General features: G+C 29.3%; 6 protein-coding genes across 9 annotated transcripts; 4 read left to right on the forward strand and 2 right to left on the reverse strand.

Moving 5' to 3' along the window:
* Window positions 1–1,556: 1,556 nt before the first annotated feature.
* On the forward strand, window positions 1,557–5,322 carry LOC128884541 (homeobox protein Hox-C6-like). The gene is made up of 5 exons (XM_054137985.1): window positions 1,557–1,800; window positions 2,136–2,418; window positions 2,734–3,032; window positions 4,882–5,039; window positions 5,199–5,322. Exons 2-5 carry the CDS (start codon window positions 2,141–2,143, stop codon window positions 5,286–5,288), a joined length of 825 nt encoding a protein of 274 aa, XP_053993960.1. The 5' UTR covers window positions 1,557–1,800; window positions 2,136–2,140; the 3' UTR covers window positions 5,289–5,322.
* LOC128884543 (MKI67 FHA domain-interacting nucleolar phosphoprotein-like) lies at window positions 5,281–6,536 on the reverse strand. Its single transcript, XM_054137986.1, has 4 exons — window positions 6,267–6,536; window positions 5,956–6,183; window positions 5,767–5,875; window positions 5,281–5,684 (listed from the first exon to the last, which is right to left on the reverse strand). Exons 1-4 carry the CDS (start codon window positions 6,402–6,404, stop codon window positions 5,440–5,442), a joined length of 720 nt encoding a protein of 239 aa, XP_053993961.1. The 5' UTR covers window positions 6,405–6,536; the 3' UTR covers window positions 5,281–5,439.
* Window positions 6,537–6,993: 457 nt separating this feature from the next.
* Window positions 6,994–9,067, forward strand: LOC128884546 (HIG1 domain family member 1A, mitochondrial-like). Its single transcript, XM_054137991.1, has 3 exons — window positions 6,994–7,153; window positions 8,378–8,517; window positions 8,624–9,067. The coding sequence occupies exons 2-3, from the start codon at window positions 8,385–8,387 to the stop codon at window positions 8,806–8,808; spliced, it is 318 nt and encodes a 105-aa protein (XP_053993966.1). The 5' UTR covers window positions 6,994–7,153; window positions 8,378–8,384; the 3' UTR covers window positions 8,809–9,067.
* A 118-nt stretch (window positions 9,068–9,185) lies between these two features.
* Window positions 9,186–17,119, forward strand: LOC128884540 (uncharacterized). 4 transcript variants are annotated; one of them, XM_054137981.1, is made up of 11 exons: window positions 9,186–9,695; window positions 10,031–10,169; window positions 10,387–10,509; window positions 10,807–11,006; window positions 11,570–11,779; window positions 13,154–13,322; window positions 13,400–13,466; window positions 13,547–13,706; window positions 13,771–13,908; window positions 13,996–14,109; window positions 14,182–17,119. In XM_054137981.1, exons 1-11 carry the CDS (start codon window positions 9,622–9,624, stop codon window positions 14,402–14,404), a joined length of 1,617 nt encoding a protein of 538 aa, XP_053993956.1. In that variant the 5' UTR covers window positions 9,186–9,621; the 3' UTR covers window positions 14,405–17,119. The 4 variants fall into 4 exon arrangements, with proteins under 4 accessions (XP_053993956.1, XP_053993959.1, XP_053993957.1 ...); XM_054137983.1 differs by lacking the exon at window positions 9,186–9,695 and adding an exon at window positions 9,707–9,856; XM_054137984.1 differs by lacking the exon at window positions 11,570–11,779.
* A 233-nt stretch (window positions 17,120–17,352) lies between these two features.
* LOC128884545 (multifunctional methyltransferase subunit TRM112-like protein) lies at window positions 17,353–18,510 on the reverse strand. The gene is made up of 3 exons (XM_054137990.1): window positions 18,208–18,510; window positions 17,976–18,077; window positions 17,353–17,709 (listed from the first exon to the last, which is right to left on the reverse strand). Exons 1-3 carry the CDS (start codon window positions 18,283–18,285, stop codon window positions 17,515–17,517), a joined length of 375 nt encoding a protein of 124 aa, XP_053993965.1. The 5' UTR covers window positions 18,286–18,510; the 3' UTR covers window positions 17,353–17,514.
* A 218-nt stretch (window positions 18,511–18,728) lies between these two features.
* Window positions 18,729–27,239, forward strand: LOC128884539 (ER degradation-enhancing alpha-mannosidase-like protein 3). Its single transcript, XM_054137979.1, has 17 exons — window positions 18,729–19,857; window positions 19,926–19,971; window positions 20,113–20,213; window positions 20,286–20,325; window positions 20,398–20,510; window positions 20,600–20,753; window positions 20,843–20,971; window positions 21,041–21,212; window positions 21,296–21,453; window positions 21,533–21,637; window positions 21,711–22,055; window positions 22,143–22,307; window positions 22,385–22,483; window positions 22,562–22,879; window positions 22,946–23,159; window positions 23,224–23,336; window positions 23,797–27,239. The coding sequence occupies exons 1-17, from the start codon at window positions 19,736–19,738 to the stop codon at window positions 25,165–25,167; spliced, it is 3,765 nt and encodes a 1,254-aa protein (XP_053993954.1). The 5' UTR covers window positions 18,729–19,735; the 3' UTR covers window positions 25,168–27,239.
* The last annotated feature ends 296 nt before the right edge of the window (window positions 27,240–27,535 follow it).

A 27,535-nucleotide genomic window follows, 5' to 3' on the forward strand; every position in this document is an offset into this window, starting at 1 on the left:
AAAAAATATATAGTTCCATTTAAAAAACTTATTTTGACTTTGAAATCCACCCTCCCTACTATTCCAAGTTCGACAAAAATTACATCATATGATTGTACCCTACAAACCGAACAATTTTTGTAATTGAATTTTTTTCGTAACTTCAGTGCGTCACGAGATATAGTTACTTTGCTAGATAAACGAAACACACTGTACATACATGAGGAATGTTACACCGAGGGATGTATTAGGTTGTCCTAAAAGTTTCTTTCGTGAGTTGCATTCAATTATTTTCTGTGACAGTGTTTATATAAATAGACAATCTAATTTTTTAGACATTGACACTGTAACAGTAATGGAGCGAAATGAATTGTACACAATTTTGTAATGTAACATAAAACATCAAATATTGTGTATGTATTAATTATTAATAAAACGAAAGAAACTTTTGGGACAACCTAATATATTGGTTTCAGGAGGGTCGAGGGGGCACAGCCCCCCATGCGACAGTTACAATGGTTTTGAGTATCATTCCCGAAAAAAAAAATCAGCTAAGCGCCTTCAAAATAAATAATTAAGCTGCGTAGTGTATTCGTATAGATAACAAAATGTTCTATCGATGTACTAAGAAGAAATACAGATAATAGACATTGTTGTGAACGGATTTTGGGATAACGGAAACAGAAGAAGAAACAATATTTTTACCCCTAGACAGATCTTTGCAGACTGCCTGGCACATAGCAGTCTCTCATATTTCACGGAATTCCGTTTCCTGTCAAACGTACGTTCGAGGTATACGAACGAAAACTTTCTTTCCCAAACACGTGTAATTCGATACAAATGAGAAGAAAAAGAAAACTAAATAATGTCCGTGACTACCAGGGATATACGAACACTTTCGTGGCCACCATTCTTCGTTTCATGTTTTCTTAGGCAGGTTCTACATTGATTTACGCACTCGTGACGGAGTAATGACTGTGACGTTCGATGATATTCTGATGAGAACGGTCACGAGTGAATTCACATTTGTTAATGATTTATTTATAGTAAAAGAAATTATAATGTAACTATAGTTTATACGTGGAGCTACCCTTAAATTTACGTAATGCTTTTTAAGAAATTTTTGGATCCACCTGCGGCCTTTCTAATTTACGTAACTTTTCCCTTTGTCGTCAATTGAAGTCTCTTATTAATTTAATTTTTCTTTTTAGTATACTGATAACTTCTTAACAATTATAAAGGATATGTGTAAAAGTTATTTTCACAGATATGGAAATAATTATGAAATAAAATTACGTGTTATTCGAAATAATATTTCAAACGATATTTCGTAAGTGCCCCGAACTGGTTGGAGGCAAATGAAAATAACGCAGTTAATGTCATAAGATTTGCTTGGGTGGATTAAATCGTAGAAGAATTTTCTGAAAAAAAATTGTCTGACGTTTCAGTTTAACTCCCACACTCGCGTGTTCTTCAGTCACATCGAGTTCCAGCAGCCTATCGCAGAGCATTTACGAATACTCGCTTGACATTTCAGAGTTAGTGCTTAGGCGACACACAAATTAAACAGTGCGCGATCTTAGACTAATACAAAATGATTATTATATTATAATCCCTTCTCTAGTTTGATACGTCATTCGATTGTTAGAAAAATAAAGTGAAATTAAACTTCAGTTACTTCGGTATATAATTGTTTTTTTTTTTTATCTATTTTGATATCATTCTTCTAAAGAGATTCCAAGTCGTGTTGGAGCACATCAGTGTTCTTGAAGTCTTAAATAAATTTTAACGTTTTGTGCGTGTGTCAATGGTTTATGTAAGGTAAGAATTATGATCATATTTTCTAGCAACGTTACCGTCTCTTCTTTAATTACATAGTCGTGCGATACGAAAGAAATTTAATAAATTTATTTAAATAGCTTAGCTTTAATAACTTTATCACATGTCATACATTATTAATTGTTAAAAGGTTATCAGTATGCTAAAAAGAAAATTAAATTATTGAGACACTTTAATTGACGACGAAGGGAAAAATTACGTAAATTATGAAGGCCACAGGGGGGCCCAACAATTTCTTAAAAAGCTTTACGTAAATTTAAGAGTGGCTCCACGTATAAACTAAAGTTACATTATAATTTATTTTATTCTATATTTAGATAAAATGAATCGGCCTAAAGATATGGCCTCAACGAGCCAGCGATCTTGTGAAAATGTTTTCGTTTCGCCATCAACATCGTCAACGCTACCCTATCTTCAGGTGAATTTTCAGGGTTCTTGTTTTTCTGGAAATTTAGACTCTACCTGGAATCACAGGTGGCTTTGGAATGACTTATCAAATTTTTGCAACATATCGACATCACGTAATTCTTTCAACGAAATTAATCAGTTTCCACCTTACACCGTGAATGCCGATACAAACGAAAATAATCGAATAAACAGGTACAACAAATATTTCATCATTTGAGTACTAAATTTTTAATAAATTAATTATTTAACTAGTCCAACGAATTTTCACATTTTCCTAACAATAGGCGTTGAGGAAAAATCGCGCGTACAGTTAACACATGAACAACAATTTAAATTGATAATTGATTAAATTAATTAAATTTTATTATTACTATTGGATTCAATAATTCTATTATAATAACTTTTGAAATACCTAAAAACAGTAGTGTACATTTGTATTAATGTTAAAACAATACTTATCAAACATTAATAGTACAATTAAATTGGACGTGTCGTTTTTTTAACAAGATGGGAGCATTATTCTCGCCAAGGTGTCGATATTAATGAACACGATGCAATTAAACGGTCGACTGAAGAAGAATATTCAAACTTTATGGACGAAACCCAGAATTTTACTTCCGAGAAAACTCAAAGTCGTCAAATCACTGCAACGACAATATTCCATACATGGGAAGTTCCACTTTGTCAAAACACTATAGAGAACATTGAAAGTGAAATAATGTATCATTCATCGCAAGATTTACAGAGTACGAGCACCACTAATACTTCCTTTGAAAATGAAACTCGTCGTACATCGGAAGAATTTGGTAAGATAAAATTGAAATTTGTAGGAGACATGCATGTTTGAAAAATTCGACAATTAACGTAGCAACGAACTTTCTATGCCTTCTCTTTGAACTCTTAATGGAATTTCTACTTCTCTTTCAATCACATAATTCATGAATTGTTTTTTTAAACACGAGTATGCTTATTAGATACGAGAATTACGGAAACAATGTTTGATAGATGATTTCTTACTTTTATTCACGCTTATTTTTAATAATTGTCATTCGACATGAAATAAGTAATGACAGTTTTTTTGTTTAAAATTATATGTAAAGTGTCCCAGTTAAGGTATCCCCAAATATCTTCGTTACTTTAAACGATACGAACAAATTGTTCGAATAAAAACTTTTCAGTTCCGAAGGGGTAATATTACCATCTGCGCGAAAAGTATCTCAAGCTCACATTTTTCGAAATTTCAAGGGCATCAATGTTTTTTTTAAACGTGAAGGGGTATTTTCATTATTACAGTATTGTAGCGGATAAAGAGAACGTTGGAGTATGATTGTATAATAACTCTTCACAAGGTCATCCGAAGGTCGATATATTATATATGTTTGAATTTGTCTTTTTATCAACTGCAATATTACAGTAATGAAAATACACAATCTCTATTAAAACAAAACTATCGATGACTTTGAATTTTCGGAAAGTATGACCTTGAAATAATCTTTTTTGAATATTTATCGAAGAGATCATCATTTGGAAGAAGATAAAGAAAATAGCATATCGCACGCCCATAAGGTGTTACGTTAGCAATTAACGTATACTAGTCTCGTTTATGCCTTTTCCGTCGCCAATGTGGCCGTAATAAAGCCAATGTAGTCTAAATATTTATCTAGTATTGAACTGCGTTTACGACAAGCGTAAATATACAAAAATATACAAGGATATACATATATAAATGCATCAATAATATAATTAATAATATAAATAACTATAACATAATAAAATAATATAATGTATAATATAAATATACATGTATAAATAAATAAAATACACGTTACATGTAGAAAAGAAAACATACTTTAATTTATGTTTCTCTTCTGTATTTGCATATATAAAAATATAAATTTACATAAACACCCACAGTCCGATTAATGTCAGTTAGCAATTATGGATAGCGATACGGAAGTAAAACGAAGATCTCTGCCACCGATCCGACCACGTTTAATGTATCATCGTAGATGATCCTACGATACTAGCAACTTACATTATGCGAGCGGCACGTTTATCAGTCGACATGAGTTCAACTTGGCAGTGACGCATCGAATGTGAAACCATTTTCATCTAACCGCCACTTTACTGCAAAAAGTTGAGGTCTGCTAAAACGCTACCGCGGTTCCGCTATTCCTCAAAGTGCTAAAGATCAAGAAGCTGTCAGCGAATCCAGGACAGTTAATGATTACCATATTCGTTGCGAACACATTTTTCAAGATCGACAGAATTGCAATCCACACTAATGGATTTCGTTGTTCCTAAAGGGGTCGATTAATTATCTACAACTTCCTAAATTGAAATACTATAACTTCCGGTGTTTACTGTGGCGACGCTAATTGTGTCAACATAACATGCAGAATAACACTACCTCACAACACAATATTTAATACATATTTAACATAATATTATATTAATGCTAGAATCCTAGCTTGCAACTTATTTAGGAAAAATAACGTTGTGTTTGAAACAGAATTTTTGAAAATTATTTTTCGCCGCAAAAATTGTATCCTCGAGTACGCGAGGATATTACCTTTTCAATCTTTTGTATCTCTTATTTCAGAGAATATCATAGTAAATATGACATATGTAAAACATAAAATCGTCAAATTTCAGGGACCAAAAGAATAGCCAGTGATAAGCCTCGGAAAGAAAGAACATCATTTACAAAGCAACAAATTCGACATCTTGAGCATGAATTCGCTCATAGCAATTACCTCACACGGCTCCGACGTTATGAAATAGCCGTTGCATTAGATTTAACAGAACGCCAGGTGAATTGATATCATTTATTAAAAAATGTTTGAAAAAATATTCCTTGCTTCAAATATTGTGACAAAATATATGTAAATAAGAACAGAGCCACGAACTTAAGAACTTACTAAATAGAAAAAACCATTATCTCTTAGTAAAGCATTGAATTTATGTTTTAGGTGAAAGTTTGGTTTCAAAATAGACGAATGAAATGGAAACGAACAAAATGTGGGTTAGAAAATGGACAGGGAAAGCTCAATGTCTTGTGACAAATTATTTTACTAATATAAAATATTTTTACAGGATTCTGTAATTGTAAATAGTGTTTCATATGGAGAAAAAATTTCTGTAATACTAAAATCAATATATTTTACATCTTCTTTTTTTGCTGAATCAATATTAATGAAATTCTTATAGTTGTTAAACCTTAACATCATCTGTTGGAATAAATTTTATGTCATAACCTTTCTCTTTTAATACCTTTTCTAGAGCAGCCAATCTGTTTTTAGTTTTTTCTTTGAAACTTTTATGTTCCTGTCCCTGAATGCTTCTATTTCTCCTTTTATTTATATTACTTCTATTTATTAACTTAGGATAAGCTTTCTTTGTCCAAGGTGTGCCAGCAAAAAATCCTGGGTGTTGTTTCTCAGGTGGGATGTAAGTAGCTAAATGAAATTATTGTATTAAGAATATAAAATAATTGAAACAATTGTTTGTTACTATATCGTATAAAGTTCCATGTATCACCTTTTAATAATCTACCACACATGAGATAATTGTTCATTGATTCAGCAGCTACTTTTGCAACTTCAGAATGTAAGAATTCAACATATCCATAACCACGACTCCTACCAGTCTGAAAGAGTATATATATGTTTATATACCAACTATGTACTTCATATACTCAATTATTCAATATTTGAAAAATGAACTCACATTCCTCGATCGAACGACTCGTACCCTTGTTACTCTTCCAAACTGTTTGAAATAATCTGCCATTTGTTCTTCATAAAAACCATGAGGAATATGACCCAGGTACACTACGCCTTTTGTATTTTGTCTTCGCGGTTTCGGTTTCGATACATTCGTCTTACTTTTATTAACTTTCTTTGATTTAATTGTTTTCGATTTTGAAACTGGTTTTGTTTTATCTGAAATCTTCTTCTGTAAAAACAAACATACATTTCACTTCCATCAAATTTAATAAAATGTCAAATTATAGGTTATATTCACATGTGATATCTAACCTCCAAAACCTTTTTAATGTTTTCTAATGCTTTGGTCACGGTTGATTCCTCTTCTACGTCTGACGATTTACGTTTGACTTTTATAATTTTTTTAAGTGGTGGAACTCTCACAGCATTAGATTTCTTTTTTATTTTCATGTTGAAGAAATTTATCAATTTCCTACGACTCAATTATGATAAATTACGAAACGTAAAAGAAAACAAATACATTAACCTAACCTAACCAAACCTAACTAAAGGAGTACAAATAATTTGGCGATAGATGGCAATAAACGCAGAATTTTCTACCAATGTCACTATAGACAGGCAGTGGGGGGTGATGGAGCTATTTTCACTACAAATTTACAAGCATAAAAATAAACAATTTCATTTTTTGAGGCAATTTGACGTCTGTCAGCTTTTACACAACCTTTTTTACGCGCGATATCGTTTTATAAAGAAGGGGTAACATACTTTTTAAACAACTATTTTACGTGACATCGAGCACGTCATCGAGCATCATCGAAAATCTTAGGGCTTCTAACATTCTAAATATCACAAAAAAAAAAAAGAAGACGTGACTTTTCTCATGTTATTAGAAATCGTGACTTTTAGCACGCCTTAAAAACCGTGATTGCATATCACGTAAGGACGAACCTTTAGACGGCAAGAATTAACAAACTCAAAGACGAAAATTATATATGCCAAACATGAGAGCGTTTGTTGCATGATTTTTGCGAGAAACGTGTTGGGAGCAGCACCGTAAAGAACCATGCGTGGATTGATATGCTAGTTACTGGCAGTCACCTCATGACAGTCGTAAAAGAAGGATCGGTATAGTAGATAGTCTTCTTCGATCAGTATTAGTCAAACGGTAGTGAATTTCGCGTGTTGTTTAAAAAACAAAGGTAATCATCAGTACCCACTTGCAAACATTTTGAGAAATTAAATAATATTTAAATATTACGAATTTATAAATGTAACAGAAAATACTTCACATTTTGATAAAAGAAGTTTGAAACTTATTTTAAACGTACGATTCAACACTGATATGAACATAACACAATGTGAAACATTATTATAATTTACAGTTTTAATTATTTTACAATGTCGTGTAACTATTGTACAGTGCGTCATTCAATGATAATATTTCGTCGCAAGTGATTTTATCGACCGAAACTGTTAAAGTGTATAATCTCGAAAATTTACACAAAAGTGTCCCACTGTGATAAAATATGAATTTTTTTGGTGTTTGAACAATTACATTTGATTAATATAAAGTATCACTATCGATTTCATAATGTGAAGTAACTTTAAAAATAAAGGACTTAAATAGTTTTCAATGTCATTATCATAACATTGAACATGCGCGTGCTATGTTGAAAATCAATAGAAATACGAGATATTAGAATTATGAGATAAAAAAGTATTTGATTTGAGCTCATTGTATTTGAACATATTTATAGTTTACAAAGATTATCATGTCAATGTGAAAAACCTTTGAGTTATATTTCATTAGAAAGGACTAATAAATGAACATGATGACATACTTATGATGTAATAAACACGTGCAAGGTTAATCATGGATATATATATATATAAATAGTTATACCTGTATATTAATAATATACTTTCTTTTCGTGCTGTATAAAACAAAATATTAAATGCTTAACTTTATAACTGCACAAGGAATACATTGAATACATGTAGATAACAATGAGTGTCGACTATATAGAAATTTGAAATAATGTAATATAAAACAATCGTAAATAAAAGTTGTAATGTTTTCAATAAATTGTAACTTATGATGATACAAATTTTGAAAATCTTGTTGAAAAGGTACTATTATTATTATTATTATTGTTATTGTTATGTATAAATTACTGGTAATTTTAATTAAAATTTTAATGAGAATTCTGTAAAGTATCCTTGAATGTGTAATTGCTATATTATATGATGCGTATATACAGATAGGCAATTGCCAACTGATAATTTTTTTTATCTATTGATTAAAGGGAGAAAAGTCGCAGTCTAAGTAGTTAAGATATTAACAGTACATTAATTTCAAAATGTTAAGTAAAACACATGTAAATAAAATGAATTGTCTAAATAAAAGTACTTATTTTTGCAAGATAAACAATGGATGATTCATGGCAAAATGCTAAAGAAATAGAAATCCCAGACGACGCTCTAAGATTAGCATTAGAGAATAATGAGTCAATGAAAGACAAGCTGTATGTAGCAGCAAAAAGATCACCCTTTCTTGTAGCAGGTATGTGTTTGTTAGATCTAAATAATGAAAAGTGATTTTTACTTTTCTTAGATCTTCCTATATATATAAATATTTAAGATATTTATGAATAATATTTCTCTTATAGGTATGTTAGGTTTTACTATCATAGCTGGAGTAGGTGTCTACAAATGGAAAACAAAAACAATCAAACCTTCAATATTCCTTATACAACTCAGAGTTGCAGCTCAGGGTACAGTAATAGGATGTTTAACCATGGGAATGCTATATCAAATGTACACAGACTTAACAAAACCAAAAAAAAATAAATAATGATATTCGTCACTATTTTAGTGTTTAATTATATAGCAATGGTATAAAAAAAAATGAGAAGTAGGAAATTTCAATTTTTAAAATACAAATTCAAAAATATTAACTTAAACATGTAATTATGGATTTATGGTACAAACCATTTCTGGCATTATACTTCTAAAAAATTGTGAACTTATCTAATTTCAAATTCTATGATAGAGGAGCACAATAAATATTTAATTTTATGTATTATTCTTTAAAATATATATTTTACTAAAAACTCTTTGTTCTTTTATGATATAATTTATTTTCCCTTATGTTATAGATACATTATCAATTGTATGTTTTAATGAATAAATGTTAATAATATATTTCTATTCTTTCTAGTTAATTTTATATGCTACATGTACATGATATGAAACATATTTATGTACTCAACATGAGTAAGTATTAAAAAATATGAATTTAAGTAAGTTTCAGAAACAAATAAGATATTTATGTATATAACAAATAAAGAATCACACAACACTCATTAACTTGATTTGTCAATATATTTTGAAATATACTTTGCTCACCAATATGAGGCGTAAATCTTTGTATTAGTGATCAATATTAAAATATAAACAAAGTTTTCACGCACTATAAATAATAGTTTGCATTGCGGGACATTCGACGCTTAATTATGTAATGAACGAAACAATTTATCACTAGAGTAGGTGATTTCATGTAATAAATAACGTCTTGTAATTAGATAGTATCGTGATCAGTAAATACGTAGCATTAACTCTAGGAAGAGCCGGAAGGGCTTTCTCTGAGTTAACAAAATACGTAAAGATGGCTGAAGAAAGTGACAGGAGTCAATTGCCACCCGGTTGGGAATGCAGATACGATTGTCGTAGTGGACGTCCGTATGTAAATTTTTGCAAAAACATCTCCTATTACACTACCTAAAATAACGATAAATTAATATCAATGATCAGGAAATTTTATTGCTGCAAACGGCTTACATTATGCAATGACGATATCACATCGACATATAGCTCTGTCGTTGCATAAATATTAATGAAACGTAATACAAATAATTAAAATTGTTCATTGTTAAATTTCTTCGTGTTTCTACGAACGTGGAACATATAATAACCATAGTGAAAACTTTTTTATTTGAATTTTATATGACATAGCAAGTGTAAATATTCTTGCATGTCAGTTAGTTTGTAAATCAATTAGATCAAACGTTTTTCAGATATTTCATAAATCATTTTAATCGATCGACAACATGGGAAGACCCAAGAGTAAGGTATTGGCAGTATGCTCAGTATGTACAATCACAAAATTCAATGGCACTGAGTTCTGCTACAACTTCTCAAGATATACCCATGCAGGTCAGTAGATTATTCCTGATAATCTATTAAATGTGTTAAATTATCATCTAACAGACACATCCATTTTCACTTAAAAATAATATTTGGATATATATATTTAAATTGCACATATGCACGTATTTAAAGTGTTTGTAAATGCACTCGCAATATATGTATTTTTATCATACGCACATGCTGCATTCGGATAAAAAATATAAAATATACCGCAAAATAATAGTCCGGAGGAAATGGAGGTGGTGGACATTTAGGTTATGCAGGGGCTCACAGAGCACCGCAAATCTATCCAACACCGTCTCCCTATCTTAATCCACAATTTGCGTTTTTACCTCCTAGTTTACAGGTAGGTAAACTTTAATTGTAAACGCATTGTACATTGTATGATTTTACATATGAGTTTCTGATACAATGAAATTTTGATCAGATTGTAACTGATCTGTCAAATGTCAAACTCTATGAAAAGTGAGAATTCACTAACATTGAATACATTAATGTATCACAAGATTTTACATACCGTAGTATTAAATGATCGATCAAACATTTCTGTATCAAAGGTTTCTGATATATAAATTTATTTTTTAACATTAGATATGTTATTGATAACAAAATCCATAGTAACTAGAACACATAATTTATGTAGGAGCTGAAAACTCCATTATCACTGAAATCAGTTAGCGCAATGACAAACAGATTTGGAGATATGACAATAGGATCACCAACACCAATAAGGAACATGGAGACAAGTTTAACACAAAATTCAGATTCTGAGCTACAAGTTGCTACAATCAATGCCATGTTTCCAACAGTCTCTGACATCCACATTCGATTTCTTTTAAGAAAGTAAGTTTCAAGATTTAAAAACTTTAAATATTTAGGAGTCTATTTGTGTTATATATTACTATTAACACTGAGTTCTGTATCTCGTACAGATACTGGTTTTTCATATATTACCTGTATCAGTATCAGATACAGACCTATGCAACTAATTACTTACACTGTCCCTATGTCCTTGAAAACACCAGTACAATAACATAGATTATAGACTTCCTTAATTTGAGGATATCATTTTTATAAATATTTGTATACAAAAAGGTACTATTTACATCATTTAAATTAACTCAATGTTCGTCGTGTGAGATATGGGTTTATGTCCTTTGGGTGGTTGATTAGGTCCATATAGGATGCAGAATAGTATGTTAAGGAATTAAACAAACTTTGATCGATAATTTCTTTGTCAGTTTGGTTTCTTGTACTTTTATATCCAGACCATATTAAGTACTACATAAAACTCTACTTTCTTGTGTATTCTGTTATCTTTATGCTGGCTATATATTGTTTTCTTCGATAAGTTTTAATAGCACAGTGTCAGGTATAGTGCTAAGGTAGTAGCTGATGTCTTTCAGATACCATAACAGACCAGCTTTGGTTGTCAGCGCTCTTCAAGTGGAAAAGAATCCCCTGTGTGCTCCAGGACCATGCACACCTATTGGAGTGCACTCAAACTATGCAATACCAAGATGGCGATTACCGGCTCATGCTATACATGCAGCTCTAACATTGAGTCCACCTCGGGGGTTCCGGCCAGCCCCCAACTCCCCAAAAATGAAACTTAGGTTTTTCCCATACTTACAATTTCAGTTTCACCGAATATGGATGCTAGATGTTGATATTGTATTTTGTCATAGTCACATAAAAATGTATCAGATAGAAAATGAAGCACTATATTCACTTGTTCATTTTGAATATCTGATATATTTCATATACGTATATGACCATTCAGTACTGTGTAGTAATAGCATGTATTAGTACCCATTGCAGATTATATAATGAAATTTTTTTAATCAATTTACATACTAATTTTTGTATTTCACATTGTATGATTCACTCGTAATAATTACAATTTTTTTTTACTGTTATCTGCAATGTGTTAAAATTCTTCAATTAAAATTTTTACAAACTTTAATATTTCAAATGTCAGTGTAATAAGGGAATGCAAAATTTTTTAGTGTGATTGATCTAGTCAAATTTTGCGAGGATATATATGATGCATAGTAGAAAAAATTGTATGAAGTAGTCTTAAACAAAACGATATTATCAAAATGGCCAGTAAAATATTTTTTTCAGTTTTTATTTATTGTTTTGATTGATATTTTGTTTCTTATGTTCACAATTTTCATTTCATGTTTCTTTTTTTATACACGGTATATATCATTTAGGACTCATTTTTTCATTTCAGTTTCTTCCTGGTTTACAGTACAACACATGTTGGATAGTGTAAGATTTACACAGATCATAGATAGGTTGGTTTCAGTTTTATATCATCAATGTATTTTCTGTTCAGTTTTTAGTGGCAAAATTGAAGCTTATGTTTTTTGTTAATATGTTGTATGTGTGCTATTATAAGAACCTTCACAATAATAAATGAGTTACTTGGATATTTATATATACATACTTACATATACACATGCAATAATAAATAGAATAATATATATGCATCAGATTCAAAGTTTCAAATCAGATATCTTGATAAATAAAGACATGTTATGCATGCATTAGAAAACTCATTTATTTAAAAGAAATGTGGCCTACGCATGATAATATGTGCATGTGTATTATGACTTAAAATGTCCATGTACTTTGTGTGCAGTCAAACAAAATTATTATCTCTGAAAATGTTTAAGTTATTTGCAATAAATGTACAATTATCTTGTCTATTTTGTATTGCAAGACTTTACATCACATGTGCATATCATACAAATTATTATAATTAGTATTTTCGAAATATGTACTTCAATTATTAATCATCAAAGCTAGTGTATTAATATTTAGTTTATTTCAATGACTGTTCGTATATCTGTTCTGATTTACGGATAAATTATCAGTTGCATAATGTTCAATTTTATATTGTAGACTCGTGTCCATACTTGTACTTGGCAACAAATTAACCAATTCTAGAAATTGTTAATATGTTAAAAATGTATGTACAGGTACCTGAAAAATATATTTCCAAAGGTGGAAGAGACTATGTTGCTTGACATTTTGGAACAAAGCGATAATAATGTTCAAAAAGCTTCTGAAAAACTGATTGATCTAGGCTATGAGAAGCGAAACCCTACAGCCCCTAAATCATTGACAAAAAGAAGGGAAGAAGAACAGGTAATGTATCACATTTTCTTACATTATTGATTGATTTCTTTGATATTTGTAATTAATTTTAGACAATATTTTTTTAGGCAAAGAATGAACAAACTGCACCTACTCCACCACCACGTATGAAGAGTTTAGAAGAGAAAAATAAAAGTAAATATATTTTTCAATGTTTTATAAGATATTAATATTAACATTCACGTTTTATTACTTATGAAATCATAATCCTTTAGTGAAAGCACGATTAATGGAAAAATATAAGTCAGTACCAGAAAGAGTAATAGTTCTTGCTATGGATAGTGTTGATTATGATGAGGAAAGAGCAATACATATATTGAGCATTATGGTTACAGAAGAAGCTACGAAACCGCTCTGTACATCCAGTAGCCAGAGGTAACTTTATGTCATAAAAATGTAACTTTTTATTGTATATTAAATATATGTAAACAATTTGTAGCAGTAGAAGTGATGAAAGGAAAGACAGTCCACCAATAACTGAAGCTGTAAAATTAACTGCATCACCAATTAAGAAAGTAGTGAAGGACGTAGAGTCGGAAAAATCTAAACGATCTAAAAATAAGATAGAAATACCAAAGTAAGACATATTATACATATTATAATAACATAATGGTTTTAATTCGCATAAAATAATCAATGACACAATTTGCAATAACATTTCTAGAGTTTCTCGAGGAACCAGTACCACAGAAGATAATGAATATAAGTCTCCATATTTGACAAAACCTGTAGGACCAAACCCTGATTTACCGAAAGGAGCTAATAACGACTTACTTTTGTAAGTTTTAGATCTCCCACTTTAAACTTAATAAAAATATTGAAATCATTATTATTATTGCAAACTTTTTAGACCTGACTATGCACCATGGTCAGGACCAGATCCAAATTTATTGACAAACGAAACATTCAGCAAAACAGTAGCAAATGGACATGATACAAATTTGGTTTCTGGAAGTCGTTATGTTGCCAAAGGTCCTAATCCAGAATTGAGGAAAGGTCCACTACGAGGATTAACTCAAGGTTCCATTTATTCTCAAAGAAATGTGGCTAATACAGAAAGTCGTGGTAAATGAAACATATGTAATTGCTTTTTTCTTAATTTTTACATTTGTTAAAAAAAAATTATTGTTATGTTTTAATTTCATATAAATCGTATTTTTTCGTTTAACATGTTCATATAAATTATATAATTTTTTAAGTATAAATAAGTAACTGATGATCGTTAATCAATTGAAGTATCAGTTTTGCAATGTTTTATTTGTTTAGTAAGAAGTTTCTTTTAAAAATAATATCACTTTAGGTAAGTAATTATTGGTAGGTTCTATATTTGACTCATTGCTTATATTGACGTTATGTCAATAAATAAGTACTTACTTGTTATGTTCAATTTGTTGTTAGCAAATATTTATCTTTGATTAGATTTTTGTTTGTTTTAAGATGATCTTTTTAATATATTAAGTACACAAAAGTATTTGGCAAAATAATGTTTACAAAGTAGTAAATAAGTTATTATTACAAAATGTGCAAAGAAGTGTTCAAATTTACTTACATATACTCTTTATATTGTTTAAAAAATATATCACATTATCATACTCTTTTATTAGTTATCAATTTGAGAGTATTCTAATGCTTCCATTTGTGACATATCTTGTCGATCGTAATATGTACATAAATGTGTCCAAATTTTTACATATTGACAAAATAATTTGAAAGAATTTCTGTTTTGCCTGTAAAAATGTCCAAATTCATTGTATATGAAGATGAAATTATTGACGAACTTCTTTGCAAATATGAACGAAGTTTCTAATCGTTTTAATTCGATTACGATATGATGGTAGCTATAATAGTTATAGAAATTAATCTTATGATTGAACATTCCATAGTAGGGCTTTCCATCCTGCAACACTTTGCACACTAGTTAGTCATGTAATAAGGTTATGTACTATTAATAACTAAAGGCAAACAATGGATTATAAAGTAAAGTATATGAATCAATATACATATATTGTATTACTTTATAACATTTTTATTGGTTTTTCTTATTGCATTTTGAAAAAACGTACATAGTAGTGGTTGGGAAGCCCTGTTCTACAGTATTAATACCAATTTTAGTATTTGTTGTATAATGTATTTGTATAATTTATTTCTTAAATTTAAACTTAAATAATTACCTTATCTTAAGGAAACAAGCGTTGAAATATATTGAAGTCAATTACAAAATTAAAGCATTAAGTATAATAGAAATTCATTGATTGTATTATGTATCTATACTGAAAGTACGAAAGAACGAAAGTACTTAACCTCATACGTTTACACGAGGTATTCATATAATGATTGAGTTCTTTGAAAAAGGCAAATATTTATCTTATTACAGATGCCTGGATAACTTATAATTCAACGCATTCCTTAAGATCATAATAATTAAATTAGATATCAGAAGTTTATAACCAGAATTTATATCTAGAGCCAATACATCCAGTATTATCAAATGTTTAAAATAAATGTAGGCGTATATTGAAATTTACTTATGCGACAAACATTCGACAAATTAATTAGTTTTTATAAACTATAAGAATTTTGAATGATAACAAGTAGAAATGATACGAATACAAATTTGCATATCCATGATGCAAACTCCCAGTCGATTATTGCATACAATATAGGCCATAACCAAAGTAGGGTTTCTAATAATAAACTAAACAAACAAGAAAAAAATCTTAATATTTATATGTGCTGTAATTAAATCAATGTACAGAAGTATTTTCATAGCTTAATCCAAAATAATCCTGCCTTTGAGAAAACCTAATGTTGAATAAAAATTAATAACATATGGGCTGTGGCTGAAACATTAGTTGAGAGCTATTTTTATAGCTTTTTAACTCTTAAAGAAACTAGGAATGATAAAATAATCTATTTTGACTATATTTTGAGTATTGCCACATATTACATGCAGAACATTAACATTAAAGTGGATGAATGAATATTTCAATTAGATTACTATTATAATTGGATATTCAATGCGGAACATACTCTCGCATACAATTGTTTAGATACACACTGGTTTGGACTTTGTGTATGGGATGTATTGCTGTGGAGTGACTATTAGTCATACGTAAATGGCCAAATTCGTTTCTATCGAAACTCTTCCATCCAAAAAGTCTTTTTTCAAATACTATTTTACAAGGTTATACTATTCTTTCAAGTTACATAAATATAGATTAGATGTTATAGGAGGTTGTGTGCAATAGATGTTAGTTCAATTATGCTATCATTAAACTAATAAGTGTATTTTACCATATGAAATTTGTTGATCTACGGTGGATTTTCTGTTATGTTAATGACATAAGATATTCATATACTCAACCAATAATGTTAAATATTAATGGTGTTACCCTATTTCGCGATTAAGATTTCAAGTTCCAAGCAACTTCTCTTACATATGCATTATTTTATTTGCAGAAATAAAACTATTTTTAACAGATTTTATGTGATAAGAATACGTGAAATATATTTAGATATTTTGAGAATTATTTTTTGTTCAATATAGTCACTGCAATATTGCTAAAAATCATGTTTATCCTGGTATTTGGGTAAATGTTTAGGTCGAAAGATTATATTCTAGATACCTTTAACTAAATGATATACTTAAAAATGAACAAAAACAACCCATGACTAGAAATATAAACGTGATGTAAATGCAGATGGTATATATTGAATATTACATTAATGCAAAGTTGTATTTCATTGTATTTACACATATCTGTACAATAAAGACATCCATAACCATTGTTCTTGTGTAATAATTTATTAATAGAGTTTTATAAGTATAGTTTGTAATTCTTTACATTCATAATGCGATATATATCTAGAGATGATATAGTACCTATTAGGTACTATTACGTACTACACACTAATATATAATATACAATTGTCGCTAGTCTATAATATTAAAAAATGCAATTTGATCAATGTAACATACTTATTTTATTAGCCTTATCATATAGAATATTTCTAAATGATACTCATTTTTAGCTACTCTATATTAATTGATAACACAAATATTAAATCAAATTTGTACATATTGGAATAAAAACAAACTTTTTATATACATGTAAACATTTCCTAATTATACAAAGAAAAGTATATGATAGGATTTAAGCTCTTCTTAATGTAATATCAGTGTTTAAACTTCATCTTCATTTAAAAGCATATTTGGTATACCATCGTTAATAGGAAATTTTCTACCAGATTCTGGGCATAACAGATCTCCATTAATAACTTCAACTTCAAGTAATACGTGATGAACTTTCTTCAGAAAATCCTCATTTGTTTCAAAGTCTTGAATTAAAGTTTGTGGCAATTCTCCAACATGGCCTATCTGTTTTAACAATCCATACAATGTTTGTGAAAATAAATAAAAATTCGAGTCTTTTTATTGCTTAAGTTTGAAGCAAACAAATTTACAATAGAAGTTAAAAAGTAACCCATTTATTCCAAATTTTTAATTTCATTTGGTCCCTTAGAATTGTTTGCAAAATCATTTGATAGATCAATCATGAAATATAATAGTCTTATTTTATTTATTTAATATGTTTAAGAACTATTAATGATTAATTTTAAAAATTAGTATAACAAGTAACTTACACTTTCCGCGGCTTTCCAAAGCGTAGCCCAGTCGAGTTTCGGAATTATTCTTGCAATGAATTCTGAATTGAAATCCACTTCCGATACTTTAATATCTTTTGCCTAAAAATTCGTACAAACAACTTATTGCTAAATGAAAAGCTTTTTAACAGTGATTAAAACTGTCTCAGATATGGTAAATTTTATTTGAATGAAATATAACCTCAACATTGTAGAAACATTGAAAACTTACGACAATTCCTAAGGGATATCCAACAGTTACACCTTTCAAACATTTAGATGTCAACATATTATGCGTTAGAAGCTTCATTTTTGTATCAATGATGTTAATTTAACGATTAATATAGAAAATTTTATTTTCTGTCGCCAAGGATTTGTATTAGAAGTGAGAGATTCTCACTGAGAGTTCATTGCACGCCACTTTGGATACCGCAGGATACCGGCTTTGCAGCTTATGCGCATTCGATATCTATTTTATTACAAAACGTCCAATTAGTTAATTGTATTAATTTAATACATTATTGAATCGTTTTTTTACATTTTAAACGTAGCACACGAATTAGTGATGTGGATCAAATAAAAAGTACTTGACCAATCTTTTACATTAATGAAATATATACTAACAAAATAAGAATGCATACATTATCAAATATCTATATACATTTAATGGCAATGACTTAACACTATAAAAATATTGCATAAATTAACAATAGTTATCTTATAAAATATTAATCGTTTCTGGTAATCTATTTAGAAAGAGGTACTACATGAATCTTTTCTATAATATTCAGAAATTCTATTTTATATGTATCTGAAAGCTTACATCTTAATGTATCTAATTGTTAATATATTTTCAATACAATGTGGTAATGTCAAAATACATTATGATAGTTTAAATTTAAGATTAACTTCCACAAATTGCCGACCAGTCACGTGATTTCTCGTATTCAATTCTGTTCTTGTTACGAGGTTAGTTTTTCAAAGGAAACGCTTGTCGTCTTAATTGTGAATCGTCCATTGCATTTCGTTCGATCTTCTTCGAATACAATTATTAGAATAATTCCATCGAATCAACGAAATATTATGTTTAATCGAAAAATATTATAAGTGTTATGAAACATATGGTGTTACTGGCAACATGTATATATCATAGTCGAGGTGGAAAATCGTTTGAATAATAGCAAACTGACAGTAGCCACATCATCTGGCCTTGATGAAAATACGAAATCAGCTGTTGTTACTGCCTGTTTATCTTTTGTCGTATCATATTTAAATATATATTCCTCCTACCATCTGTCAGTCATATTTTGACACATCACCTACTTGTGCGAAAAATGATCGAGAATTTTATAACCTAACACAGGCAGTGTAACCACTTGAAATTAATTTCTTAATTTTTCATTCTTCCACGTGTGCTTTGAGTTATTGTTAATAAATTTCGATGGTTAAACGGTGTAAATTCTCATTATACTGTTACCTCATGAGCTAATACCTCATGGAAGATTTATATTCTGATAAGTTTATGGTGTCTGTGTAATTTTTTAAAAAAATGCTGCAGAAAACAGAAAGATAAAGATTGCAAATAAGACGAAAGAGTGCCACAAATCGGTGCATTTGCAATCTACAATGGATCGTATTTGATTTTTGTTCAAGAGTGATTCTCTGAGGAAATAGATCACAAAAGCCTATGAAAGACAATATGTACTATTACAAGCACAAGATCTTGATATTAAAAGGAACACGTTGTTTTATATAAAGAAATGGCTTACGATTCTTTCATGTTGGGGTTACTTATGTTTGGATGCAGCATACAAACATTGTTAGCTGCATCCAAAGATGATCCATTGGAATATATGATCAAAGAAGAACGAGAAGCATTAAAGTTTGTATTATCATATATTATGAAGTAATTTTGTCAGATGTTTGTTATATGTATCATTTTAATTGCAGAGAAGAGGCAAGGGATATGTTTTATCATGCATATAATGCTTATATGGTAAAGTTAATACAAATTTTGATAAATTTTTAGTTCAATAAAGTTAAAGATAAATCAGTAAAATAAATATAATTAATATTCTTGGATCTATTTTTTGACTTCAATGTGAAGAATTAAAGGCAATAAAAATTTATGTTTAAGGATAATGCATATCCTGCAGATGAATTAATGCCATTAAGCTGCAAAGGACGGTATAGAGGATCAGAACCAAATAGAGGTGATATAGATTCAACTTTGGGAAAGTAAGAACATTTATTTATTATATAATTGCATTAAACAATACATTACCATGCTTATGTATTATTTACTTCCAGTTTTTCGCTTACATTGGTTGACACATTAGACACACTTGTGGTAAGTGTATTTGAAAATTATTTATTTTAATTGGTAATTTACATTGTTTTACTAATATTTAACATATGTTAGGTATTGGGAGATTTAGAGGAATTTGAAAATGCAGTTAAGCTTGTTGCCAGAGATGTTAACTTTGACACAGATGTTATTGTTTCCCTATTTGAGACTAATATTAGGATGCTTGGGTAAGATAGATAGAGTATATGATACATTTCAACTTTTTACATTATTTATTTTTTAACAATTAATATTTTTTATACAATTTGTTTATTAGAGGTCTTTTAAGTGGTCACATACTAGCAGAGTATTTACAACAAAGGGCTGATATAATGCCATGGTATCGTGGTGAACTTCTAAATTTAGCCAAAGATTTAGGATACAGATTTTTACCTGCATTTAACACAACTACAGGAATACCATATGGAAGAGTAATACAAATTTTATTTATCATATTATATTTAGTAAAGTATAAAAATCGCTAACATTTAGAAGACCCTATCTAATGTATTTTTTATAGGTAAATTTAAAGCATGGTATGAAAGGTGTATCTATAGAGGTATCAAGAGAAACATGTACAGCCTGCGCAGGTAGCATGATTTTAGAAATGGCTGCATTGTCGAGATTAACAGGAGAATCAATTTTTGAGGTATAGTATTGTTCTGACATTTCACGAATATATATTAGAAATTTTATTATATGTTATTGAATGAGATAGGAAAAAGCACAAAAAGCAATGGACGTTTTATGGAGAATGCGTCATCGTGGTACCGATTTAATGGGTTCTGTGTTAAATGTTCATTCTGGTGATTGGGTACGAAGAGATTCTGGAGTAGGAGCGGGTATAGATTCCTACTATGAATATTGCCTTAAGGCATATATTTTATTAGGTAATTATTACGACGTTACTTGTATTTTTATAATTTCACAATAAAATTTATGATAAGATAATTTAATTTGTAATTTTCTCTAGGCGATGAAAAATATCTTGGGCGATTTAATAAACATTATCAAGCTGTAATGAAGTATGTAAGTCAAGGACCGATGTTGCTAGATGTACATATGCACAGACCAAATACAAATTCCAAAAATTTCATGGATGCTTTGTTAGCCTTTTGGCCTGGGCTGCAGGTAAATTTTGGTCATTATTTTGACACAGCCTTTCTTATTAATATTGTTTTATTTGTTTGATTGTTGTCTTATATTTCAGGTATTAAAAGGTGATATTAAGCCTGCTGTTGAAACCCATGAAATGTTGTATCAAGTTATGCAGAGACATAATTTTATACCAGAGGCATTTACTACCGATTTTCAGGTTAATAATTTCTTTCATTAATAAATGCAATTTTTATTTGCTTCTAAAAATATTTTTCAATTTATGAAATTAGGTACACTGGGGACATCATCCATTAAGGCCAGAATTCTTAGAATCAACGTACTTCCTGTATCGTGCTACGGGCGATCACTATTATTTAGGCGTTGGGCGTAAGGTACTCAAAAGTCTGCAAACTTATGCGAGGGTACCGTGCGGTTATGCAGCTGTATCAGATGTTAGAACTAATAAACATGATGATACAATGGATAGTTTTGTATTATCAGAAACTTTCAAATACTTATTTCTGTTATTCGCGGAGCCAGGCGAACTAGTTTTAGACTTGGATGAATTTATTTTTACAACCGAAGGACATCTATTGCCATTGACACTCGCTTCTGTAAGGACTAATGTTTCTTCGGTAAGTAAATAAATAATATTAATAAAAATATTAAGAAGTTTTATTGTATATTACAATTTCACAATTCTTATATTTTACAAAATGAAGCAAGATTTTGAGCGTGATATCGTACACGTGGACGAAATGGATCGCACTTGTCCTAACAGTCTACATTTATTTCCTGCATCGGTGCGGCAACCTTTGCGAAATATGGTTGAAGACGTATGTCCAAGACGGGCAATAAAAAGGAGACTAAGTGCTGCACAATTTCAAGTAAAAAAATATTATACAGCATTCTAATTAGTTGTATCGCTTAAATAAATATTAACAATTATTTTTCTTCATCGTAGGCAAATAATTTGGAGCATTTAAAATTGTTAAGTGATATGGGAATAACAACTTTAACTTTGGCAGATGGACGCGTTCAACTTTTGCACACATTTTCTAATGTAAAATAAAGTTTGTTTATTACGTTTATTTTCATTAATTAATAGTAAAGCAAGAGTATATTTATACTAATTTTACAGGCAAAAACACCACAAGATTCGGAAGAAGGTTTACTTTTCATGCAAGAAATGGTAGAGATAAGTAGAATGCAGACCCAACAAGCTGAAACTAAACCACAAGCGGTTTCGTTTATAAAACCAAATACAAATCCACCTCAAAAAGTTACATTATTAGCTGGACCTGCACATTTTGGTTTGGAATTACAAGGGTTAAATAAAGTAACCGGGAAAGTTAGTTTTACATATCCACCTGCCGCGTGTACCGATCTCCTTAATGCAGATGAACTTGTGGGCAAAATAGCAATAATGGATCGTGGCAATTGTATGTTTATAGAAAAGGTAAACATTGTCTTTCAATATTCTTAAATGTTTTGTAGAACAATGTTGATGTACTTATTATTACAGGCAAGACGAATTCAACAAGCTGGTGCTGTTGCTGGAATCGTGTTCGATAATGCTGCGGGGTCTAGTGCTGCAACTTCACCGATGTTTGCAATGTCGGGAGACGGAAAAGAAGTAGACGATGTAACGATTCCGGTTGTGTTTTTGTTTGACATTGAGGCTTCCAAATTAGTTAAAGCTCTTGGTGCTGCACATGGCGATCTCACAGTTACTCTTGGTAAGAGATTATACTTACAAACGTTCTTTTACTTTCGAATAAATAACTATATTTTATCTTACAGGAAGTTTCTTCCCAAAAGACGACGTTCAATTAAAAGCGCCCACTGATCCATCAATGTTTGAGCGATTGAAGGGATCATTCAAATCTTTCCTTACACGACAAATGACACCACAGGTTTGTATCCCTTGGTGTTTGGCAATAATTTTCATAGAATATGTTCTCCTATGGATTTTAATTCACACAAAACGGCACTGATCTAATAATTATAATTTTGTAACGATTATTTCTATATGATAGGAATCAAATACCTTATGATTATATTTTCTTATTTAATATTTATAACTTATATTAACGAGATATATATCTTTTATTTATTTTCAATATTGTTAACGCAAATTGTTATTTGAGGTTTTATATTTGTTAAAGAAATTAAATAATTGTTTTTTATATTTACCATATTTTTATTATATTCTTATTTACTTCTTTATTTCATTAGTAGTAATTTAGAAATACGATTGCAATAACTCCATTTTGTGTTATTAATTAATATAAGTATTTTCCAAAGTCAAATGCTTACATATATCATGTAATTTTAAAGTGAAACTAAAGATCGATAGATATTTTTTTATAACAGACATCTTCAAGCAGTGGAACAAATTTGGATGTGGTTCCTGAAATCAAATACGAAGAAGATGAAAAGGATGTGGTCATTTATTATGATTTACGTGCAGAAATGATCAAAGATTCACTTGAAGGGGAAGTAAGAATTACGTCGACGTACACACCTAGCCGTCTTACGAGGAAGTCGAAAGACAACACATTAGAAGTAGAAAAAGAATGGCATCAGTTGAAAGAAGTATTTGTAAATCAGATATATTCAGATGTAAAGCATAATACAGGTTTACAAATCAGAAATTTTATATTAGAGAGTTATTATAATTGGATAGTAAAGTCGCGAGGCGAAATTCGCGATGTACTAAACATACCCCTACGAAATAAAGTTTTATGGTTCTTAGAAGAACTAGCTGAAATTGTACCAAATCCGTCCATTATGAAAATGGACCAATTAACGAATTTGAATAAGCAAAAATTGCTAAAACAATATTTACTTACAAAAATGGATGTTATGGCTTTAAATATGGAAACTACCATGACAATGCTGAAAACAATAAAATCTGAAAGCCCAAAAAATACTGAACAATTGTTCAAGATTTTGGAACTTTTTACTTCGCAAGCTAATAATTATGAATTCCTGAAACAGTTGCTGGTAGGTATCTTTGACATAAAAGATGAAATTATTCAGAATCATTTTGTCCTATTAGATTACAGTGTTGTGTATTATAAAGAATATAATGAGATATTAACTGATGCAGTACAAGAAATTTTACAAAAGTCAGTAATACCTCAACATTCGTACTATTATAAACAGCTCGCTACTTGGGGGAGAGCTTCTCCAAAAAATTTAGAAAAACTAGACATACTAAAGAAAATGAAAGAGATCAAAATTAAATCTACAGACAGTTTTAAAATGCCTACAGAAAATGAAGATATTAAAATTGGGAACTTCGAAGACTTTGAATACTTTATATTAACAGAAATAGAAAAAGCAATAAAGAATGCAAAACAAAATAATTTCGAAAAATACCAAGAACATATTGATGTTTCGAGAGACACAGCAGATAATACGAGTGAAGAAGTTGTTAACTTGAACAATATTATATTAAATATTTCTTCCCAAAGCGAATCTGCTGAACTAAGAAACGCAATAAAGTATCACATTGAATTTATGAGAAATAATGAATTGCCAAAAGAATTTAAAAATCGAATATGGGTGAGTGAAAAGGAAGGAATTCACGTTAAACAAGAAACAGAAACTTTGACTTCAGATTATAATTCTATAGAAAAAAGTAAATCACAAAATAATCAAAAATATGTAAACGAAGTTAAAAGTAAGAAAGTCGATGTAGAGAAGCATGGTGGCAAACATATCGACGATGAATTATAATAAAAACTTTCAACTGTTAGGACGAATTATAAATATTAAAAACAAAATAAATAGATTTCTAAATGTTACAAGCCTGGCAATCCTACCTACACTGCGTTTCATATTTTTGCACTAAAACTCAAATGTATGTGCAGTGAGCTTTAAGGTTTATATATACAAAAAATTCTCTTAAAAAAAGAATTAATTATTTAATAAAGAAAAAATAATATGAACGACCAGATTATATCAGAATACTACTAAGTCTGTTAAACTGGTGCTCAGAAGAGAATCAAATTTCATTTGTTATTTGAAAAAGAGTAGTGAAATTACAAGGGAATGTATGATACAATTAAATAGCAAGCGCAAAATATTTCTCCTAACGAGGTTGTGAAAGAGTATAAAAGTTAAGGCTTCAACAGATGTAAATTTTATATATACTACTTAATAATTAATATAGTATATTTCTTGTATACAACACAGTACAACATATTGTTTTCTCTTCAGGAAAAGGGTTATACTTCTACTATCTTTTTTCTTAACTTTTCTGTATTTCAAACATGTGCCATGATATGTAAATGAATACTTCAACAAATAATGGTTATTGTGCTATTTTTGCGAAGTGCAATTTTATCTTACATTTTTAATAAAAACATAGATAATCTTTGTTAGAAAATAGTTTTAAATTATGTATAACTGTGCAATTTATATCTTATTTTTTTTAGATATAACGGTGGTAGATTCGTTTTCTACTTAAATGTATTTGTTTCGCTTAAAACATGTCATATCTTGTTAATATCAAAAGAAAAGATATCACATCATACTCTGAAAATATGTGAAGTAAGTGTAATGTTCTATGTATTTTTTCAAAAGTATGTCCTTTTATAGAAATTTTTGCTACTGGTTTGAATTACACTTACCAATATTGAGAATATTAATATATTTTTGATTCAATATTGTTGCAACAATTATACGTGATTCAAACATTCTTTAATTTGAAATTCATCTATTAATATATGCCTTACGTGTACATAAAATTGTACAAATAACAGTGTATATACATGTTATATGGTATGTAACAAAGTTATTAGTGGTGGAAATTATAATAGTCTAAATAATGGTCAATATTAAAAATATTTAAGTTTCCTTACAATGATATACTTCTATTCTCTTTTCTAAGTTTAAAATCTTTATATTACACGGCATGTAAAACAGTTCTAAGTTTGCAATGCAAGAATTTAGTTGTATTATGTGCCATATAAAAGCACAAAAAATACGCATGTTTTAAACCAAATCAATTTGGAATGATACTGCGTGTATTTGAGTTAAGCCAGTGTAATATGTGACTTTGACTGTAAATGTAAATATTATATAAATAAGTAGGTAATAAGTATGTGTTCTATGATTATTATGTAAAAGTTTGTATAATGATTGCCAAAATGAACACTGAAAAGTTTATTGTACATTAAACTAGTTACGATTTTGTATAAGTTGTGTGTATAACATACATCGTACGCACATACATACATATATATTATATCGTTTGTATATATGTGTATTTATGTATGTATCACTTGATTTGTTTGTTGTCTATCATATAAAAATACATAAGAAAAATAGGTATGTATGATAGAAGTAATATGTTAACAATTTTTGGTACAGAAATAGAACGTCATAATGAGAAATATAAATAAAATCTTTGTTACGGAGAAACATAACTTCTTGTTACAAAGAAAGTATCAAACAGAGTAAAAATGTATATTACTTAAATTAAAATATTTTCATTTGCTATCCCACTCTTTCTATAATTAATATTAGATCTACTGTTCGATTTATAAGGAAAGAAAGTATTGTAATCGAGAAAAATGTTAAAAACATTTTTTTTGCAGAAATACATGTGAAAATATCTGATAACGTTTTGACAAGTACATAATAATTTTTCCAATATACGTTTATATGTATGTGTGTCTGTTAAAACGATTGATAACGTCGAACGTATAGACGTTATTTGTAAATATGTTTCGAAATATTTTAAATAAATCTTAAAGAGAATTAAATTTCATATAACAAAATTATATAAACTTTCTCTCCATCTTCTTTAATACAAATGAAATCTTAGTTCTTTTATCTTCGTGATAAAATGGAAAAAACTAAACTACAATTATTCTCTTTTAAAAGTTAATATATGTTATAACCATTGAGTTTTTAATTTTGTATCGAATGATATAAATTATGTATTATGAAAGTAGAGTATTAAAACTTTTCGACTTGTTTTATTGGAATTTTTCTTCTCGCAAAAAAATAGTTATGACGATTGCGTTAAATTTTGCAAGACAGGATATACAAAGTTCAGTATACATACATACGTATGAAAGCGTATCTAATCAGGTAT

The sequence above is a fragment of the Hylaeus volcanicus genome, chromosome 1 (genome assembly GCF_026283585.1).
Source record: "Hylaeus volcanicus isolate JK05 chromosome 1, UHH_iyHylVolc1.0_haploid, whole genome shotgun sequence".
NCBI lineage: Eukaryota > Metazoa > Arthropoda > Insecta > Hymenoptera > Colletidae > Hylaeus > Hylaeus volcanicus.